Raw genomic sequence first — 16,637 nt, forward strand, 5'->3', positions numbered from 1 at the left:
TCCGCACATTATTCCGCCTTGATCTGCCTTCTCCTTCATCCACTCTTGCTTCTAGTACCTTTAGGTGGGCTGTGGTTCTATTCAATTGTTGCTCCAGGTTCCTGAGACCATCTTCTGTCCCGATATGCGCTGTTCAGCTTCCCCAGTACGGGACGTTAGCTTTTGGAGATCATTGCGTAGTAAAGAAACGTCCACACTTATACCATCCATTTTCCATGGAGGCACATGAATCAGCGATTGCTGCCATAATGTCTTTCAGAGATATCGCTTCTCTTTCTTGTGAGAGGGTATTTTCCGGGCCAGGAGAGTCCTGCTCCGGTAGTTGGTCTGTCGGCTGGGAGATGGTAGCAAACGCATATTGGTCCATCCTGCTCTGTGCCGTTGGTTTCCGTGGTTTGTCTTTCCCCATCCTATGGCGGTGGGCGGCTGCGTGGGACGCAGGAGTTTGTGCAATGTGTGTTAACGGGTTTGCGGTGAGTCTCGGTTCTTTGTCCACGAAGGCGGGCAGAGAAACCGTTGCATCTGCTTAGGAGGTTGTCTGTAAGCCACCCACTGACAGGGTGTAGTGCTGATCTCCACGGCCTGCAAGCGTAAGGTATGTCTTCTTTTCTTCGGTGGTGTCAGACCGCTGGGGCTCGGATCTAGGCCAGTTTGTTATAGGTATATGTTTGTCAATAGGTAGTGTTACGCCAGGATTTCTCCTATGCCTCTTTGTGCAGGAGTTATTTTTACAGTAAGGCCTGAGTCTGCCTACGAATCGGGTACTTCTCCCACTGTAGCGATCGCCGGGTTGCTTCCCGCCCTGCCCGTAAGGTGTGCGTGCTGGCCTCGGGTGGTATGTCTTGTGGGGTGGCACAGTATCACCTGTCTAGCTGACCAGGTCGAGTATTGCTTCTTTTGCTTGTGCGTTGCTGCGGGTCCGGTCCGCACCGGGGCGCGACCCTGCCTCCACACAGCGTTGTCTGTTGGGTACCGCTGTCCCCCCGCAGTCTGTGATGCAGTGGATTAAAGGGGGGGCACGACCCCTAGATCGCAGGACCGGGCGGGGACGCAACCGGAGCCACAGTCCGCCCCACCAATCGCTCCAGCAACCAGCGAACCAATGGCCGGTCTCCTACCTCCTTGCTGCGATCAGCCCCAGGCACTCCTCAGGTCCCCTGGGCCCCAAGACCACCGTTGGTTTCCCCCAAGCGCCTGCAGGTATTTGGAAGTGCCCGGAATCGGGTGATTCGACTCCTCCGAGGCGTAACGCACCTGTTGGTGTTCCCGCCTCAGTGATGTCTCGGGCGATGTGTTTCGACGTTGCTCCTTCCAAGGTTGGCCACAGCCGAGCGCGGGTCGTTGAGCTCAGCGCCACCCCTCCTCGCCTTGCGGCGGGTGGCTGCAGGTCACTGTGTGGTCCAGTTCGATCTCCGAGGGCACACGGCGGACATTTTGTTTGCTGCAATCATTCCATCCCGTAGCTCCCAACCCTCCCTCAGTGTTTCGGCCCCACACAATTGCGTTTTCCCTTATCAGAGGGTGCACGGCCCTCGAATCACAGGCTTGGAGCGGTAGGGAGCACCGCTGAGTTCGTATGGCGGTCGGAACCGCAGAAGCACCATCAACCAGCGGCCCGACTGCCTCTCTCCTACTGCTTGATGCGCTCAGTCCCAGGCGCACCTCAGGCCCTCCCAGACCACCGCTGGTTTCCCCAAGGGCCCGCAGGCATCCGCAAGCGCCCGGGCTCGGGTGACTCGGTGCCTCCGAGGCGCGATGCACCCGTTGCTGCTCTTGCTCCTGCGGCGTCTTAGGGAGTGTATTGCAGCGCTGTTTCTCCTGTGGGAGTCCCCAGCCGGGCGCGGGACGTCAGGCTCAGCGCCACCCCTCCTCACCTCACAACGGGTGGCTGCAGATCACTGTGTGGTCCGGTCGGCGCTCCGAGGGCGCACGGCGGCCATCTTGGTTGCAGCACTCGTTCCAAAAGAGCACTTTCGAATGGATTGTCCTCCCACATATTCCTTATCGTTGATATTTCCGATATCCAGGTTGCTGCCTCGCAAAAACATTTCAGCAGAGGGCGCTGTGCTTCTATGTGTGGTCGAGTCGATGTCCCTTGGATGCCTCGTCGCGATGTCGATGCCACCGCAGGTATAAGTAGCACGTGCAGCACCCGTTGGCTTCAGTTCCGTTTTTCTGCGCTTCACAGCTTAGGTTATGCAACGCCTAGTTCCTGACAGAACTTCTTTGAGTTTTCTTCGAAAATGTATCTTCATCACTTCGAGTTTTCGACGCGATATGGGTTCCTCATCAGCGTCGTCCACTCCTCGATCCGGCTTCAAAAAAGTGCTGTGACTGCAAAGCAAAGCTGTCCGGGACGGACCCGCACAGGATCTGCCTGTGGTGTTTAGGCTCGAATCATCCATGTTTGGAGTGCGAGGACTGCCTTTCGATGACGGCCAAAGCCTTGAGAGACCGTAGATGGAGGTTGGCAACAAGTAAGCCTCAAAAATCCCCCTTTACTCAGTCTAAATGTAAAACATCAGACCAGTAGAGATCAACTTCTCCTTGTCGAAAGAGGTCTAAACGTTCCCGTTCGAGAAGTGGTTCGCACCACTACTCGACTTCTAGGCATGGAAAAAAGAGGCGCCATAGGTTGCTGTCCACCTCGTCATCGAAGTCTAGTACCCTAGCTCAGTGGGAGGAGTTTAGACTCTGTATGCTAAAGGTGTTTGAGATCGCGGCCTTGCCCCACTCAACACCTAGAGGCTATGCTCCAGTCGAAAGACCTAGGAAGCACAAGAGCTGTGCTTCCGACCCGGCCGCTGACTCTAGATAGCGATCTCATCCCTCGAGTCGAGAGAAAGTCTCCTCAAAGCCTAAAAACCCAACATCATCTACGTAGAAGGAAACCTCTATCACAGGTCTGAAAAGTGCGTCTTTAGTGCTGATACCGACGGATAAGCCATCGACGCCTCGAGTGTCGACCTCCTCAGCGCCACATGTGTCAATCCTTTCGACACAATCAGAGAAACCATCGACGCTATCATCGAAGCCATCAACGTTCTCGTCGAAACTATCGAAGACATCGACAATTTTGACGTTTTCGGCTCCTGTTATGACTACCATAATGCCTACTTCAATGGAAAAGACCTATATACCTCTGCCAAGAGCAGAATACTTAAACTCACTCTCTTCAATTTATGAAGCCGCAAAGGAGTCCTCTGAGGAAGAAAGACCCTTTGGGTTGCAATATTGGATACCATCAGTGCCTGATGAACTTATATCTGAGGATTCTCGCATGCAGAATTTGCAGCAATGTCTTGATGAAGCGAGTGGTATTGATACCTCTCCTGAGATTGATTTTAGAAAGGCAGACCCTGGAAGCCATGCTGAAGTAACATACAGACAGCTAATGACAAGGGTCATGGAATATATGGGATGGTCGAGACCCACGCCTGTTTTTGAACAGGACGATCTCTCAGATATATTAGACAAAGGGCCACAAGAGGACCCAATTGTCCCTTTCCACCAAACTTTGCAAAGGAGAGTGACTTCAAATTGGGAAACACCTGAGTTTATCCCGGCTGTAAATAAAAAAATCTAACAGCCAAGTATAGAACCTCTAGTTCTGATCCTTTGTACCTCTCAAAGCACCCTACACCAGAATGTCTGGTATTGCAAACAACCACTTCCTCAGACAAAATGCCTATCCCACGTTCACGCAGAATAGGGATGATAAACGTTATGACGTCACGGCCAAGAAGGTTTTCTCGGCCGGCAGTATGACTTTAAAATCTGCTAATCCTACGTGTACTCTAGCGAGACCATATCCCAGAGGGGGAGGAACAAGACGGTTTCCTTAACTTTGTCAAGAATAGGAAAGACGATATGTGCGAATCCCTCCAGACTGGTCTCGACTCTGACAGCATCAGCAGAGCCATGGTGGCTAGTACAGTGATCTGCAGATTTGCTTGGTTGCGAAAGTCAGGATTTGCTCCAGATGTATAATCCAGGCTTCTCAACATGCCCTTTGACGGCGCACTTTTATTTGGAAATAAAGCTGATGCTAGTTTGGAGAAGCTGAAAACTTCCAAGGCGGTGGCCAAATCCCTTGGCGCTGCAATAAGGCAATCTCCAAATCGCCTCACAGGTGCGCTCTGGAGGGCAGGTCTTTTCGCTGCTATTCCACATTCAGAAGGGTCAGCTCAACGAGGAAATAAAAGCTTCCCCCGTGGTGGATGGGGGTGAAGTACTAAGACTGCAACAGCAGCGTCTGCCTTACCTTCAGCCACTGCATCAGCCGCTCCAAAACCTGAGGTCTTCATACCCAAGACTGCAGTAGGAGGCAGGTTGTCACAGCATCTGACAGAATGGCAGGCTATTACTTCAGATGCTTGGGCATTGGAAACAGTTGCCCAAGGTTACTTCTTACCTTTCCTGCAAAAACCCCATTCATCCACCGGGGAGCAACTCTTTGAAAGTTCCAGACCCGCTCCTTATGCAGGAGATGTTAACCCTTATATAGAGAAATGTGCGATAGAACCAGTACCTGTAGCGGAGAGGAACAAGGGTTAGTACTCTCCATATTTTCTAATCCCCAAGAAGGACGGAGTATTGAGCCCCATCTTGGATATAAGAGACTTCAACAAGTTCCTCAGGAAGGACAAGTTCAAAATGGTAACCCTTTCTAAGATCCTTCTGGCCCTCCAGCTTCAGGATTGGATGGTATCATTGGACCTCCAGTATGCTTACTTCCATATGCCAATCCATCACAAGCGCAGACAGTACCTGAGGCTCGCCGTTGGCGGTTCTCATTATCAGTTTTGGGTCCTGCCATTTGGGCTGACCTCTGCCTGAGGGTTTTCACCAAGCTAATGGCGGTTGTGGCAGCGAGTCTCAGGAGAGGGGGGATTTACGTCTTCCCCTACATGGATGATTGGCTGATCAGGGCCAGTTCCCCAGAGCAGGCCCTGGAACATGTCGGCTACACCTGTCACTCCCTTCACAGGCTGGGCTTCTCCCTCAACTTGAAGAAGTCCCACATGATACCATCACAAAGACTCCAGTTCATCAGAGCAGTCCTAGGTGCATCCCTGTGAAAAGCCTCACTCCAGAGGTGAGGGTTCAAGACACCCTGCAGATTGTGATGAAATTCCAGAATGCCCAACATCTACTGGCCTTCGCTTTTCTGAGGTTGCTCAGTCTCATGGCATCCTGCATTTTTCTGGTGCCAGAGGTTCGCTTGAGAATGAGACCTCCCCAGTGGGCTCTCAGGACCCAGTGGTCACAGTTCTCAGGAAGGATGTCGGAGCTCCTACATATCTCAAACAGTCTCACTGGATCTTCAGTGGTGGGCCTGTAGGAAGAACATCCTGAAAGGAGAACCTTTTTGGCAACCATGGCTGGAGATATTAGTACTGACAGACTCCTCACTCATGGGGTGGGGAGCCCATAGCAACGATTTGACCATCAGTGGTCGTTGATCTCCATCGGAGTCCAAACTGCATATCAACATTTAAGAGCTGAGGGTAATCAGCCTAGCGCTGAATGCCTCCCTGACATCTGTATGGGGAAAGAATGTCCTGATAATGACAAACACAGTGGCCATGTACTATCTACAAAAGAGGAGGTGTAAGGTCACTATCACTGTGTAGAGAGACAATGCAGCTGTGGTTTTGGGCAATACAAAAAGGAATCTGTCAGCAGTTCACCTAGCCGGAAAGAAGAACACGGCAGACGCTCTGAGCAGGCAGAGCACAGTCTCCCACGAGTGGGAACTAGCTCAGGAAGTCCTTCAAGAGATAGTCACCTTTTGGGGAACCCCTCAATTGGATCTGTTCGGGACCAGTGCCAGCAGGAAGTGCAAAATGTACTTCTCAAAGGAATTTCCCCAAGAGGAGCTCTAGGAGATGAGTTTGTGGTGGACTAGGAATTTCCACTTCTGTACGTGTTTCCTGCAGTCCCCGTGATTCCTCACATAATCGGGAGGTTTCGAAGGTTCAAGAAAACCATTATCCGAATTGCTCTGGACTAGACCAGGAGAACGTGGTACCCGGACCTTCTGGACATGTCCATCTGCCCTCCGATTCGTCTTCCACAAAGAGAGTACCTTCTCCTGCGAGAGGAGGGTCTGGGTTCTCCATCCGGATACCTGGACTCTCAGCCTTCACGCATGGTTTCTGAGAGGCTGAGATACAAGTATTGGGACCTCCCGGACGACGTAATGGCAGTTTTGCTTTCGGCCAGAAGGCCAGCAACCAAATCATTATACCGCTGCTGCTGGAATAAATTCTGCAATGTATGTAATACACCATTGGTTCTATCTTTTCTATTACATCTGGCAAATCTGGGGCTCCAGATTGGTACCATTAAGGGGTACCCGGCAGCACTTTTTATTTTTAAGCACACTTCAAAGGAAGTCTTCTACTTTACTTTAAGATTCCTCTAGTACTACAATTCTTAAAGGGATTAACTAATGTTTACCCTCCGACCCCGTTCGAAGTCCAACTATTGGATCTCAACTTGGTGTTAAACTACTTAATGGGAGCTCCTTTTGCGCCTCTACATTCTTGTCCATTGAGACTTTGAACTCAAACTGTATTCTTAGTGGCAATTACGTCAGCCCTAAGGTTGAGTGAGCTACAGGCTTTATCCTGCAAGCATCCTCATACTGTCTTTCATAAAGACAGAGTGGTACTAAAAGTGAAGCCTACTTTTCTTCCCAAAATTGTTTGAGTTTCATATTACTCAGAAGATAACATTACCATCTTTTTATCATCCGGGAAAAGAGGAAGAACGACTTCAGACTTCATCCTAGACGTGCACTGAGCTTTTACATCTCCAGATTGGCAAAACTGGGGCAGAATGACCAGTTATTCGTGGGCTATTCAGGTCACAAATTGGGACTTGCAAGCAAGCTATCTCCAGATGGATTAAATGATCTATATCGGAATGTTAGTCTTGCAGGCAAAGACCCCCCCAGAACATCTAAGCGCTCATTCGACCAGGGGTGTTGCAACTTCATCTGCGTTGCAGAGTGGAGTTCCGATCAAGGTTATATGTGCAGCTGCCACATGTTCCGTCTGTGCACACCTTTACTAAATACTACAGTTTAGACTCCTCCAGGAGCCAAGATTCTGCTTTTGGAAAAGCAGTATTGCACTCTGTGCATAAATGACAACATTCATTTTTACTCCCTCCTCCAAATTATGTAAACTGCTTTGGGAGTGTATCAAAAGATGAGGAATATGTTGGAGGACACAAACCATTCGAAGAACAAGTTACTTACCCATGGTAATGTTCTTTCGACTGGATGTTCCTCCCATGTATTCCTTATCGCCCCTCCTATCCTACCCCGCACTAAAACCTCTCTTGCGGTAATACTCCACTTGTCAAAACAGAACGGAGGCCAACGGGTGCTGCATTTGCTACTTATACCTGCGGTGAGGTCCACGTCGAGACGGAGGCCTCTGAGGGACAAAGACTCAACGGCGCATCGACGCACAGCGCCCTCAGCTGAAATTGTATTTCCGAGGCAGCAAGCTGGATAGTGGAAATATCATATATCAGGAATACGTGGGAGGAACAACCATTCGAAAGAACGTTACCATGGGTAAGTAACTTGTTCTTCTAAAACAATTGTGAAGGCTAGCCATTGTACAGATGCTCACCTTAGTTAACTTTCAGTTCTATGCATTCCATCAATAAGTTGCTTTGCATAGATGATACTAAATAATCAGCACATCAATTCTCCTGTTTCTCGTCTCTGATCTTAAACAACAATACAAATACCTTGATTTGATTGTTTGACCAGCTTGGAATGAACATGATGTATACATAGTGTGCTGTCCCTTTTGATACAAACATTTAGTGTTTGTGCAATATATCTTTGTGTGTTTGCAGGTTTTGCCTACTGAATAACAGTTGTAGAGTTACTATTAAATATATAACTTAAGGAAATAGAATTTCAAAATTGTGTCTTTGTTTAATTGATTTTTTTTGTCTTTCAGAGAAAAGCATTCTCAAGCCCTTAAAGTATTCATCACAACAGATTTGTGTGGGCAGAAGTATTTATGCTTTCTGGTTGAGTCCCAGCACCAGCTGCGGTAAGCAAACCTTATTTTCTTGAAGGATTGATTAAATATTGACCCCATTGTATTGGTAGGTATTAAGTTTTACTTGTGTAGAGTGTCCTATTCCAAGGAAGCTGTGGTTTAAGAGACGTGTTGCAGAGATGTGTATCCGATTCTTGAAAATCATTAGTTTAAATTCGGGAATACCTTTGTCTTCCATAGTCGAAGTTTGACAAAATGCCCTCCATTGATATAGCTGATGGGAATAACTGTTAATCAAAGCTAAATAAGTACATATTGCTGTAGTGTCTACCATACTCTTAGTACCTTTTATTCCACTCTAGTGAGTTGTTATCCACAGGAAGGACTGGAGCACTTTACGCAGCTAGGTTGTTAGCACTATTAAACCTGTGCACAGAACCTCCACCCCACCCACCCTTACATGCCTCCCACCGCCCATCTTTTTTTTTTCATGGTGATACTGACAGAAGGGGCCATATGGTAGAAATGGACTATGGATGAGTATTACAGTAGTTAATTTGGTGGGACCATGCACAGACTGCATTCTCATTAATAGCAGAAAACTTTAAAGCCCGCTGAAAAGAAAGAGGATGTATGTAATTGACCAAAATGAACGATAACCTAGTCCGCCAAAGATGTTATGCAGTACTTGCCTTCCAAAATGAATGACCGCCATTGAACTGGCATCCAAGTAGTAAAGTTTGCAAAAAACACGTGGTGATGCCCACATTTCTGCCTTTAAGTTGTATTCCTTTGATAAGCCACAGAAGCAATTTTGTCACTGACCCAGATGTGCATACCTCCTGTAAGGCAGAAAGTGTCCCATATAGAATAACATCTAAAAAAGGAGCAAACTGTCCACTTGGGTAGGGTCAGCAATGCAAGGTGGACCGATTTTTAGATTGTTCAAAACATGCCATTTTATTAAAGTATAAATGATATATTATTTTTTATTTGATTTAATTACATTGCAACTTTTACAAACCTTAAATGAAACATAAAATTCGATATTCCCTTTATCATCATGAATATTTCATATTAAATGACTTGGTATCCCTACTCTGCTGAGGATTTCCTTGCCTAACACAGGATGTCTGGCCTTCACACTTAAACATCAAATGCACGAAGAAAATATATGCCAATCCAAATGACATCAACAATCATTCAGTTTCTTGATAACCTCTCAATAACTAGAGTTCCCTTCCACAAGATTCAAAGTGAATTCATCTCCAATGTCCAACAAAAAGAAACAAGGACATCCATGCAGGTAATATAGTCTCGGGTCAGTCCTTGATGTTTCAATGTTAAGGTGAAGTTTTGTTAACCAAAGTTCCAACTGTAGCAAATTAATGGTTGCATCACTGAATGCACACTTCAGCATAAATCCAACCTGCTAGGGAATAAAGCAAATAAATATTTTGCAAGGAGAACAATGTTTTATATAATATAATGCCAGCAAAGAACTCTGCTGCCCGAGAGAGCTCTGCCAAAAATGACAGGCAGCACATTAAATGGGCCAAACGCATCCTCAGTGATGTGTACATATACAGTGGTAATTCACATAGCTGGTTGGTGCGGGCATATAACGAGGCCTCCTTCGTATGGGATGCCAGGCGCCAATTGCCTGCCTCTTCCCAGTCGATCTTGGAGCACGTGGGTCAGCTGGGCTCATCCTCGCAGTGAAGGATAAGGCTGCAGGTTAAAACTAATCTAAGCAACAGGAGCCAATTAATCATTATTCATGGCAGGCACCTGAACATCATTTGAAAGGGGTGCACATAAGAAAGGAGAAAAACGTATAATGGAGAATCCCATATTGTTAAGGTAGCCACACATGCACACAGTGGCCTGTTTTGTCAGTATTACCTGGGCCGTAACTTTGTGCCCAAATATATTAAGGCATACCCGACCTCAATGACATTTTGCCATTATTTATTAATGAAGTTCAATAAAAGAGGTTCTTGAGACACAAGGAGCTTGCCTGGTTTAATCGCAATGGCAGGAATTGTCGCCTGTGTGGTGGTTATGTTAGTGAGTCACTGTATCACATAATGTTGGTCTGTGAAAGCCTTCGAAGGCTTCGAAGGCTACGGACCAACCTTTTTAAATCAAGATGAAGGTAATAGCACAATGTTATGGGAAATGTTCATAGACGGTAACAATTGCAATCCTATTTATTCTATGGTCTCTTATTACCTGCGAGTTGTTGACATTTTTAATGGTTTGAATTTAGCATTTTAGTAACTTACTGTATATTAACTGTAGATTTACATCTAATGTTCTGATGAATTTATGACAACACTTTTAAAGGGCTGAATCTAGCATCTTAACTGTATGATATATCAACTGTAGAATTATGTGTAATGATTGATGATATGAGGATGATGGTAATGTCTTATGTGGAATTATGTGTATTTGCTATGTCTGTGTAATTGTTGTATATACAAAGCTGAAAGGCTATTTGGCATATTAAATAAATATATAGGTATGTTGACCCCCATATTCAGGGCTTCGTTAATACCGCAGTTCCCGCACCCAAGTCTCTCCCCCCGGGGATTTAATCTACGGTCTACCTTCCCTGGTGCCTCATGATAAGAGATGCCTCTTGCTATTGGAAAGATATACAATCTCGCAGGCTTTTAGATCTGTGGTGGGTAATCTGAAATGGTCAGGGTCAGAGAGGTGGTCGGGTTGAGGGAGTGTGGCTGGCTCTGGCCTGGCGGGGTGGGGGGGGGGTGGTCACGGGCGCAATGGCAGTTTAGTGGAGATGGATGGACATGGCGCTGGGGCCTGGTACTGTCTCGCGCTCTTCAAAGGGCGCATTCTTGGAACTGATACTAGATATTTGCAACATTGAGAGGACGGAGAAAAGATGAACTTTCGTGGGTACAAGGTTCATGCGGAGCTGGCCTGGTGTGCTGATGATTTGGCACATCTGTGTGAAGTTGAGATGCGAGCACCACAGCCCACAGAGTGGCTGTTCTAGGCCTAGTAAGAAGTGGTCTCAGGGCCTAATACAAAATGGACTCACGGACCTGGGGCATGGCTAGTGGTATTCATTTAATTATATGCGCTATAAGGCTTTTATACGAGCTCTGATGGTGGGGGCTGCTCCCACCTTATCTTTGTATGGAGTTTGTATAATTGGCCATGACTAGGTGGGTGGGATAGGATAATTTTCTTCCCAACACTCACCTTTTCTCCTTGGTGAAATAAGGACTTTCTACAGTACCAATGTTATTATCAGCCACAATACTTTGTATTTTTGTATTTTATTTATTTGTAGAGCGCGCCAAGCCCTGAGGCATCTGGGCGCTTTTCTTGTAGGAGTATACAATAAAGTGTTACAGTAGATAGTTACAATAAATTACATATGTACATGAAAGTGTAGTTACAAGACATGGTTATGTACTATTCACGAGGTATAACAAGGTGAATTAACAGACAATCATTAAGTGAGAGCGCATATCTAATTCTCTTGTGTGGAGAGCCATGTTTTAGCCTTTTTTCTAAAGATATGAAAGGATGGTTCAGATCTTAACCTTAAGGGAAGGGAGTTCCACTTCTTGGCTGCTAGAGTAGAGAAACTGCTGCCTCCTGCCTTCTGGAATTTGAATCTTGGTATCTTAAGACAGTATGGTTGTGCAGATGTGGCGGGGCGCTCTGATGAGTTGTGAGTGAAGTTGTTAGTCAAGTAGCTAGGGGCTTGGTTTGCTAGGCACTTGCGAGTTAGGGATATAGTTTTGAAGGCAATTCTTTGATTGACCGATAGCCAGTTCAGGTTACGTCTATGTTGGGAAATGTGTTGTGTGCTAGGAATGCTTAGCGCCGATCTAATGGCGTTCTGTATTAACTACATCTATGTTCTGCTGATTGGTTCTCAAGTATAGCGCATTGCAGTAATCAAGTTTTGATAGCACTTGAGCTCTGGGTAATGTTATAGAGTTGGGTGTCGTGAGCAGTGGCCTACAAGCTGTGATTAATTTGCAGGAGAGGCTGTGGATGAAGCTAATGCATTGATTTGTCTAGCTAGCTTCAGTGTTGAGTCAATATAAATGCCTAAAGTTTTCTCTTCTTTTGAGACATTGATATTGTTACCATCAATGTTAAAGGAATTAAATTGTTCATCAAGATGGAGTTTGGATTGGGAGCCTACGAGGAGTAGTTCCGTCTTGTCGTCATTTAGACAAAGACCGTGCTTAGCCATCCAAGCCTGGCTAGTAGTGTATGTCATTTAGTGCATTAGTGTCGGTAGTATAGTCTTCAGTCAGTGGGATGAGTATTTGGGTGTTGCCAGCACAACTCTGTTATCCAAGAAAACTTGCCATAGTTAGAAGAAATACAACTTCTATAATTGTTGGTCACACACAGTTCTTGGTTAAGTTATGTCACTATTTACAAAATTGGGATTCACAGTAGTTATCTTTGTCACTAATTTACCATGAGGATATTCTCCTTCGTCTTGTAGTACTCCACTTCATTCCTACTAAAGTTGTGCATCTGCTGACAACCAGATATACCACCACAGCTTTACATACTTTGTGATGCCACCACAGCTTTAGTTGGGACCCACATCCTTTCTTGCTGAAGGCGTCTCCGGTCTGTCCACTTGATTTAAGAGCCCCTCGCGCTACTGAGACCCACAGCTTTACAACATTTAGAACAGCTCCTGCCTCGGTCTCCGTCACGCTTCTGGTATGGCAATTTCCACAATTAGGCTCACATGGGAAAAGGCAGCCTTCCTGCACGACTTCTGCTGCGCAGCCTCTGCAACTCGGAGTTTGGGGGAACAGGATCTGCTACATCCACATTCCGACGTGACTTTGGTTTTCCCATAACACTGTGTGTTCATTCTGCTATTACTGCACGCACTCCAGTGAGTTCCAGCTCCTTACTCTCCCAATTGCCTGCACCTGAGGGGGCCTTTTAGTCCTCTCCGGTTCCTTCAGTTGTGGGCTGTTGTGCTTAATTGCCTGATTATTACCAAAGCATGACTCTTCAGCCCTCTTACTCATCCCATTACTCATGGGATTATGGGACTTGTAGTCCCCAACAAAAAAGTTAGTTCTTTTAAATAACTTCTGGGTTTTAAGGGTATATTTATTTCCCTTAGTCATGTAAGGATGAACCATTGGAATTCAGTTTGTTACAGAGGAAGACTGTTTACTTAAGGCAATATTTCTGATTTCCTTTTCATTAGACCTCTGGGAGTAAAGTGTTTTTCCTGAAATACTTTGAACGGTCTTTCTGTTTGTAATGCTTGCTCTGGTTTTATGGGTCTTGTACCCAGAGCCACAGATCTTGTATGTGGTTCAGATGCATTATGACAATATCCTCTTAGGAAGATTGTTTGGGGGGGGGGGGGGGAGCAGCCTTGGATCTTCACCAAGGTAATGACGGCACAATCACATTAGAATAAATGCTCTCCCCTTATATTTCCATACCCAGAGAGTAAGGGTTTCATCTATACCTGGTAACCTCTGATTATAGCTTAGAGATCCAGTCCTTCCTCTTAATATTTATGGCACTGCTTATTGATTGGAGGTTTTTCTTCAACATCTTATCTATAAAAGTAAAATAAACAGTCTCTTTTTTTTTTGGTTTGTGCTGATTCTCTATTGCTTGCTAACATTTTTAATATTAACACTTTTACTACTTCATTTGCAGAGTCTGTAATGTCTTTTTCGACTTGCTTGAACCTTTTTGTGTTTTCTATTTACATATTCTTTTTCTGTAAATGCATGCTGCGTGTTCCACAAATTCCTAATTCCTGCTGCACTCTGCCACTATGCTTCGTTTTAAATATGAATTTCAATTGGTACACCGACCCGCTTCCTAATCGTTTTAATCTTCTAGGAAACTGTGCATGTGTGGTTCAACTCGGCATTATGATGTGCACGAAGCTGATGGCAATGGGTGCTTTCCTCCAGCCCCCCTCGCTACGCTTCCGCTTCTCTGGAGTCTCACGCTTTGCTTCTCGACTGGTCTGTGCACCTTCAAGGAACGGTTCACATGACCACACCGTTCTCACTGCCTTCTGCGCTTGCCCAGGCCTTTCACACTGCTCCTTAATTCAGTTCATGCAGCATTCAACTTTCCACTGATCCTTTTCACACTGGGACAGTGTGTGCACGCGCTTTTAAAGAAAATAGGCCTATCATCTTGTCATTTAAAGTTCAACCTGCTCCTCGAGTTACTGGGGGTCTCACACAATTATGTACAATTCTCTAACCGCTGTTATTGTAATAACTGGTCTTCACTTCTTTAAAACCATTCTTAATAATAAGTTAATTATTTCTTAGTGTACTGATCTCTTTGTCATGTTGAACTTCCAATTAACTTTGTGGATGTGATGACTTGATATCTTGATTGGTTCTGTCATTTTCCCACTTTCTGAAGGTCGTACATAAAAAAAAGACCCATTTTTGTTTTCAGTCGATTTTTGTGTGGCCCTCAGAAAACGGCAAAAGGACATGCCAGTGTATTACATTTTTTTTTTATTTGGGGGTTTCACCCCCCAGCCCAACCCATTATCTACTCCTGCCCGTACCCATCCCCACCCGCTCCCCCCTGATTACACCAAAATTGGGATTTCGCCTCAGATTCCCACTCTCAGACCCTCCCCACCCAAGACTCCCCCAAACCAAAACACAGACACACAACACACACACACACACTTACCCGTTCTCCTCCTGCTCTGCCTCTTTTTCCTGGTGAGCCTGTCGGCCTGTGTGCGCACTCATGTGCGGCAGGGGCGTGACCTATTTAGAAAGACCATGCGGTCATAGAGCAGTCTTTCGAAATTTTATTTTTTTCTTTCAATCGGATAAATAAAAGATGATTTGACCTAGAACGTCTTGATTGACTATCGATCACAGGCATTCTCTTAAATGGGCCGGATTTCTCAGCCCCAGGAACTTTGACCTGCCTGCTTGAGTAATTTGGATGAAAGGCAGTTTAGAAACCAATCTGAAGGTTCTACACTACCTCACCCTGGTGCTCCTGACCAATCAGTTTAGAGTTCTTTCCCCTCATCCTGGAAAGCGATCAGTCCTCTTTCCTGAATACGCTTTAAATAAGGAAAATAAATAAGGTCTACTCCAACACTCATTCACTCCTCCATGAAAACCTTCTGTAATCTTTAAACAAAAAGCATCCACCTACCTTGTGGACCACCTGAACCTTCCTCATAACTCTTTCCTGTAGTGGATCTGACTACAGGAGGGAGGGGGCAAGTGTAAAAGGAGAAAGTGAGAGACTGGACTATCTAGAGAGAGAGGAGTAGAAGGGCATAGTAGTCCAGGCGAATGCCCAGGGTGATAGGAAGGTGCACTATCCAACAGGGGTCTCTGATAGCTGTTGCCCAGATTGTTCCCAGAGGAAACTAGATGGAGGAAGCATGTGCCTTCCAGCCATCTATTGACCGAAGCTAGGTTACCGATCACTAGTGCCAGACCTGAGTGGATGGAAGCATGGGTTAGGGTGGGATTGGCCAGTGCTAGGTTAGAGAGGGATGGCCACTAGGCCTATTGCTAAATTGACAATGCAAACCCTTGAACCTCATCTGGAAGTTGGTGTGTTCTTGAGACCATCTGTGACACCTTCCAATTAATTGGTAATACGTTAAGGCACAATTGGGGTTTGGGCTAGATCACCACATTAGGGTTGCATTCATAATACAGAAAGTAGGGACGGTCAAAACATACAGGGATTGAAATCAAGATTAGAGGAGCATGAGCTAAAACAAGTCCTAGGTAGCTGGCATCTGTGACAAGCCGCTAGCCCTGTGGAATGAGGTGCTAATACATAGCATACCACAAATTCACCTTCAAGCTGAGATTCAACATACATGGTTATGTCCCTTTTTATATATGATCCAATATACTTTAACTTTATTGAATAGGTTTCCTGATGCATTGTGAGGTATTATTTATCTCTGGGTGTTAAGGATTTCTGTTTTTGCATAGGTCAGTATGTTGAGAACTCCAGGGTCAGGAAGTAACTCTGGTTCCTCTTTCTCACAATGCACGCAAGCCACTGTTTGTTTGGGAACTGTGGTAGATCAGAATCGGGAGGCGCACAGGGTTGCATTTTGGCTGAATTCTTCGTTAGAATAAAACACAAGGCTTAAGCTGTCCCTAAGCCTACGATTCTGTGCCCTATTCTATAACGGATAACCTAAAAGAGTGCTCGTGAAGATGTCTTGCAAAACAAGAAAAGTCTCTGTCCAGAATGCTGTGCTAACCTGAGGTCAGTCCCTACCACTACAAAAGGAAATCATAAATTTAACAAAGGTATAATTAGTGCCCTTGTCCTAACAGAATAATGGTGGCTGGTTTCTGACCCCCAACCCTGGTGTCCCTATTTAAAAGGGACTCCTGGCCCAGATGCACAGTTCAATCAAGTACACTGAATGTCTCTTCAAACATTCTCTTCTAGGGTCTGTTGCCAGTCTGTGATTTATTTCCCTTTCCTCTGCTCTACCAGGGTTTTAGCTCTGTTGCTCATCTTCTTTCCCCTGGCACATATCCCCACTCTGGTGTTCTCCTTTTGTTCCCCACC

The 16,637-nt window shown here is 45.8% G+C and overlaps 1 protein-coding gene across 1 annotated transcript in view; it reads left to right on the plus strand.

Moving 5' to 3' along the window:
- Window positions 1-16,637, plus strand: part of ANAPC1 (anaphase promoting complex subunit 1) — a 2,053,226-nt gene that overhangs the window by 278,544 nt on the left and 1,758,045 nt on the right. Inside the window, exon 10 of the mRNA XM_069606837.1 lies at window positions 7,992-8,087. Within this exon, the coding sequence (XP_069462938.1) occupies window positions 7,992-8,087 (96 nt within the window). The remainder of the gene's footprint in view (window positions 1-7,991; window positions 8,088-16,637) is intronic.

The sequence above is a fragment of the Ambystoma mexicanum genome, chromosome 4p (genome assembly GCF_040938575.1).
Source record: "Ambystoma mexicanum isolate Mex_15411 chromosome 4p, UKY_AmexF1_1, whole genome shotgun sequence".
Taxonomy (NCBI): Eukaryota; Metazoa; Chordata; class Amphibia; order Caudata; family Ambystomatidae; genus Ambystoma; species Ambystoma mexicanum.